Genomic DNA, 6,205 nt, shown 5'->3' on the forward strand with positions numbered 1-6,205 from the left:
TCTTCTTCTCTCTCTCTCTCTCTCTCTCTCTCTCTCTCTCTCTCTCTCCTCTCGCCTCTCGCTCGCTCTCTTTCTCTTCTCTTGCTCTTTCACTCTAACCTTGGTTTGGAGTAATTAAGCGTGCCCGTAGGAGAGAGGTACCAAAAGTTCGGTTCGCCTCGATATAGCACTGTCCTCTCGCCATCGCGGTTACTTTCCTCCATCCGGGTGACTCCGCCGACGATGCGACACCGTTACCCTTTGCGAAATCGGTCGACGCTCGTGCTTTAGTGGAGACGCCCATACTAGCTACGAAGGGATAGATATAGGCGGGGAAATGGCTAGGAAGGATCGAAGGGATAATGGATTCCGAAACTAAATGAAACGCAAGCTCCGACGCGCCGCGTTGCGCCGCGCCGCACCGTGTCGGCGTCGCATCGGGTCCGCGGCTAATCTCGAAACTTCGTTAAATGCCCGTAATTGCATCTCCTACAACCCACCACGCTCCCAGACATCTACGTCGCGCTTCGCGGTATTCCTATTCGTGAACAATCCAGGGAAAATCTGAAGCAGGTAACGACGAACGCATCTATTTCTCGGCAACACTTCCCGGTTCCAAACTTCGATACAATTTCACGCAAGTTCGACTAAAGGTCCTCTTAAAATGCGAACGGCAGCATGCAAAACTTTACTCCTCCCCTGTTCCCTGCGATTCTTTGTTGGGAAATTTGATGACATAACAAATGGGAAAGTAAAATTGAATTGCATCGTCTGGACAGGATACTTCTATGAGGATATCACTATAGCTGATTCACATTCGAATCTGGACAGGCATTCGTTGACAATTCTTTATAGCATTTCGAAGATTAGTTACTTTGTTAAATCGAATTAATTTGAGATCGTAAACTTTAGGATTGTATTCTATAGTAAAGTTTGGTACTTTTAATACTTAAAGTTTCGTACGAGATCTTTCTCTCGAATTGTCTTTAGATTGTATTGTCATTGATTGTCACTAATTACTTTGGTAAAATAAACTCCGATACTCAAAACGGAAACACATTAATAATGCAGAAATCTTTTAATAAAACTTGTATACATAAAATTAATGTACCATGTATAAATCATTGGCATCAAATTACGTCGCTGCAGTTTGCATCGCGCTTCCCGGAACGGAATTTCATTTATCTCATCGGATACCAATTAAATGAGAAATCGACTTCGATTTTAAATTACCGTCAAAGGCAGGGAAATAATATCGATAACGATGGTAAGAATGGCGACGATAACGAGCCAATATCAGCTAGTTTTTATCGGAGAGTGGCGTGTTATTCGCATGTTGGGCGAAGTTGTTGGCAGTATGGTTTACTATCCGCCTGTGCTCTACGTTCGATGTAAGAAAACTTTGTGAAATTTCTTTTTTTTTCTCTCGGAAACTTCGCAACCCGATTTTGTCCTCGATTTTGTCCTTGTATCCAATTTTACGGGGAAAGATAGTCCCTTCTTGTTTTCGCTATATATTGGTCCTTTTTTTTCTCTCTCGCTCTTCTCTCCTTTTTCTTCTCCTGTCGTCTACACTCGTGTCGCAATTTTTGTTCTATTGCCACCTTCTTCTTGTTGCGACACTTTACACGGGGGTAAGCCGTTGAAAACCGTGAGAACAATTTTACATAAGTTGCGCATATGATGCAGCACAAAAAACTCAACGCGGAATAATTTACCGAATATTTCAAAGACGTTCCCAAGAATACACTGTATTCCCGCGGTACGTTATAATATTCAAATTTACAAAAAGAAGCAAGAGAATAGGATAGCGTAGAGTGAAATTAAAGCACTTTATTTTATATATGAGAGCAAAATCTCCTTTTAAAAATACAATGAACGAAAAAGAGGGATGAATTATAAACAGCAGAAATCAAAAGCAAGATAAATTTCTAAATAGTACACTATTAAAAATATTACTTAAATATTTCTTGAGACTAGGAACTAAAGAAAAATGTTATATAAAACTAAAGATTCTCAATTAAATCAAATATTTCTTTTAAAATACTAAGTATACATGTATAAGAATGATTTAATTATTCTTATAATTAAGGCACAAACCTTGATTTTTTAGTAATAAAAAGCTAAATATTATTATTTATTAAGCACTTTAGAATTGCATCTCTCAAAAAAGCGTTAAAAGCAATACATGATTAACAACAAAAATATAAAAAATATTAAGAACTAAATGTACAAAATAAAGATATCGAAGAAATAACAGAAAATAATAAAAAGTAGAAGATTTAAACTATAACATGATATAAAAAAATATACAAAAAAATAACATAATACAAAAAAAGAATGAACAAGAATCTCTCCTTTGCACTCCAGTGCTCACTACGGTGCTACTATTATTTAGGAACATATCAGCCTTGACTGGTCCCAATTAACTCAGGAATCATGCGATAAAGTAAGGGTCTACTTAACGCATAATTCGGTGGATCGTAGATAACGATCGTAGATAACTCATGAAGCCGGATTGGCGTAATTCGATTAGCTTTACTTGACGTACTTGTTCTGCCATCGGGCAACAGCGTGTCGAGAGCATTGAGAGGGTACGCCGAGCAAGTGATATTACTGTAACGCCAAAACTCCCGCGCGGACAGCTCCAACATCTCACGGAAGACCTCGGCACGCCCCAGCTGGCAGGCGAGTGTCAACGGGGTCAGGCCCGCGGCATTCGCGATTCCATTGCGAGCAGGAAGCTTTGGATGTCGCAATGCGTAGCCGAACATGTCCTACGTCAAATAATAGTTCTCTACGCGAGTCGTTTTGCAACGGTGGTCCAACGGACCATGTTGGCAGAAATGTCAATATCCGTGTTTTATTATCTCGGGACGAAATAAAAAAAAAATGTATGGATGACATAAGTAGAATTAGAAAAAAAATGTCACTCTCTAAAGATATAAAGTATAAAAATATTACTGCTAAAATGATAGTAAAATCTATTTAAAAATATTGCACTTTTACTGCAGTAACATTTATTTAATACTGGAAGTATACCAAGGTTTCTTATTTACGAAAACAGACCAAGTGAATAAATTATGAAGATAAAGAAAATGATGAAAATCAAATATTTTATCTTTATATAAAGACGTAATATTGAATAAAAGTTTTTAGAATCTTATGTCTTTCGCATAAAAAATATAATATTAATATAAAAAATATAAACGATCAATAATGACTGTTTATGCTACTTTTAGTGTTAACTGAAATGTTACACATCAGAAAAAAAATAAAATTTAAAAAACAAGAGATATATTATCGAAAAAATCATCGCAGATTTCTAATTTTTAAAAGTCTAATTTTTATATTTAAGTCAATACGCACCAATTTGTCGCAAACTACGACCATGTGCAAAATCATATTTCCAAAAGTATCCTGCTCGTCTGGGTCTGCGCCGGAATCAAGCAGCAGGTTGTAGACGCTCTCATTAGCGCAGCAGGCGGCCCAGGCAAGGGGATATTCTCCCAGATACGCGAGACCCTCGTAATCGGTATTTCTGGCGGGATTCATCCTTTGCTGATCTCGCGGTAGGAAGAAGCTACCGATGGCCCGCTGCGAGATAATCGCGCCCGCCTCGACCAGATCCTGTACGAGCTCGTTGTTCGCATAAGCGATCGCCAGATGAAGAGCACTCGCACCCAGATACTCTTCGCCCTCGACGACGTCAATAGCTAGTCGTGGAAAACACTTGAGCAGTATGCGCGCTATCCTAGTATGCATCCGCGTGTCACATATGATAAGAACGTGCAACAAGGTCTCGCCCAGCGAGCCTCTGTACTGCATCTGCCAACAGGCCTCGTGATCATTCCACTGCGCTAGTGGATCAAAACGCGACAGGGAGGCCTCGATCGGCAACACGACTTGCTCGAGGTCACGAAATTTCCAACGTAGATACTCGGCACGATTGATTATCTGGCCTTTGCCATCCATATACATCAGGATACCGAATTGCTCGCGGATCAGCTTCTCCACCTCTGGCTGACCGCCCTGATTGTACGCCTCGATTAGCTCACCGCCCTTCTTGTAGTTCGCCAATCGATACAATAAACATTGGTCCTCGTTGCTTGCCTGACTGATCACGCGGTCGAGGATCGAACCGGCGTTGACCTGGCTGTTGCGACCAACGCGGCACGAGCAAACACCACCCATTCAGACATATCCCTTCGCTATCGGTTGGGAAAAACACCGAAAGCTCCGCACTGTCGCAGCCGCTATTCACTACCGTTCGAGCTTGATTTTTCTCGATTGTTCATCAGCCAACGTCACCCGAACGGAATTCTTCTCGAGTGTCTTTAGACGTTCTCAAGGTCGAGCAACACGCCATTTCCGTCGAGATAAAGCGAAAAACCACTTTGCTGTACGGCTACTCGCGACCGACTCCATTGATATAACACTCGAGATTCTCTTACCCCCTGAGAAGAGGGTGGCGCAGGTAGAGAGAGAGCGAGAGTGCTGGTATTTGTGCTATAGCAACCAGCCGATCCATAAGCGGTACCTGGTGCAGACGGACACGACAGGGTCACCACCACCACCACCACCACCACTACCACCATCTCTCTGCCGTGAAAATTGGGAACGTTTTTACGAAAACAAATTTATTAAAGACACGCCGCTGAAAGGTGAACGTGAACATATGAAACGTCGATTTAGAAACGATGATTTAGAGCGTGTCATATAACGAGCTAATTTTAAAACATAATTTCAACCGATCCGGTTCTCGATCGCGCAATTCGGTAAAGTGGCGAAGACCATGACTTATTGATAATCCGTATGTCGATCGCCCGACCTTAGCACACTTTCCACCAGCCGCATACATGCGCAAATGTTTCTCAAGACCGACTGCAAGGACGAATGCACTATCGCGTGAAAATAAGGATACGGAAAGAAATATGAGGTAAATAATATACGAAAAATGCTGTTATAATTATTGGCTACGACAAAAGTTAAATTTACTACTGTGAAATGGAGTATAATTATAGATAAAACGAACGATATTAACAATCTCGGTATGTTATAGTCTGTTTTTATTAATTTAATCGGCATAAAAATATTAATTGCATTTTTTTCGTTGTTTCGTATGCAGCCGTTCGCACCGGGACCTGGTTTCGCGCTTCATTACATCCATATTTACGACGGGAATGTTGAAATCAATTTCCCATCCCCCCAAGTCCGAATAAAACAGAATTACGCGCGACGTGCATCTCTGTTTGAAGTGCATTCGTATTTAACCGAACAGCAGCGAACATTCCATTCTCATATTGGAACACTGCAATAATACGTATATTGTTGCGTTGCGTGCGTCTAGAATTAGTATTACGTCGATACCGTACAAAATATTAAGCTATCGAGGAGAGATTACGGTATCTCAAGTTTAAACGATACAAACGCGCCCCCGCTCGGGCATGAAAAGCTGTTCGTTTATTTTTTTAAGGATAAATTTTTAAGGATTCTTTTTTATTCTCTCGCGAGAAATTAAACGATTCCGCATAACGAGGCATGACTTTCTATACGGCGTGTATTTCATCGCCGCGGACAAATCGTCGTTGTCCTCGTTTGGTGAATGGTATAGCCAATGTATTATACAGCACGGTCACGCTATTGTAAATTGATGCCTCGTCATCCTCCGGATAACTGCGAAAAAAAAAGAACACTCTTTTTCAATTTGACGTTTCACCGACGAGCGTCGCCGGATGGATCGAATCGACGTGTGTAGTGTAACAATGAATGGCGGAACTACAGATGATATGTATTATATTCTGTCACACGAATATCTCATTCATATGCAGAAGTAAGTGTTTAAGTAAGTAGACATTTTGCGAGTGCAGATGTTTAATACTTTCACAATTGGAGAATCCAAGGCAAGTGTCTGAATGGAGTTGCGAAATTCTTGCGAAAGTTTAGTTAATCTCGGGAGTAAAGTTAATATATTCATTACATTCATTATATTAACATATTTATTAATGACACATGCGTTGCTGACGTATTAATGTATATTCATTAGCTGAAATAGTACGATTAATCGCAAGGGTTAAACTAGTTTGCAATCGGAAATCTTAATGTAATATAACAATGAAAATATTTTTGTAGAACGTTGCAAATAATTGCTTTTCTGATAATATTTTCGATTCTTTTTATTATTATTTTATTTTGAGATAAATGCTATATATATATATATATATTA

At 40.1% G+C, this 6,205-nt stretch overlaps 1 protein-coding gene across 1 annotated transcript in view; it reads right to left on the reverse strand.

The window, feature by feature from the left end:
* The window catches only part of LOC105625582 (transient receptor potential cation channel subfamily V member 4), a 31,213-nt gene extending 27,040 nt beyond the window's left edge, over positions 1–4,173 (reverse strand). The window contains exons 1-2 of the mRNA XM_012206905.1: positions 3,349–4,173; positions 2,531–2,756 (exon numbers count right to left, since the gene is read on the reverse strand). Coding sequence (XP_012062295.1) covers positions 2,531–2,756; positions 3,349–4,173 — 1,051 coding nt within the window. The remainder of the gene's footprint in view (positions 1–2,530; positions 2,757–3,348) is intronic.
* Between the last annotated feature and the right edge of the window lie 2,032 nt (positions 4,174–6,205).

This window comes from Atta cephalotes, assembly GCF_000143395.1.
Source record: "Atta cephalotes unplaced genomic scaffold scaffold00003, whole genome shotgun sequence".
Classification (NCBI taxonomy): domain Eukaryota; kingdom Metazoa; phylum Arthropoda; class Insecta; order Hymenoptera; family Formicidae; genus Atta; species Atta cephalotes.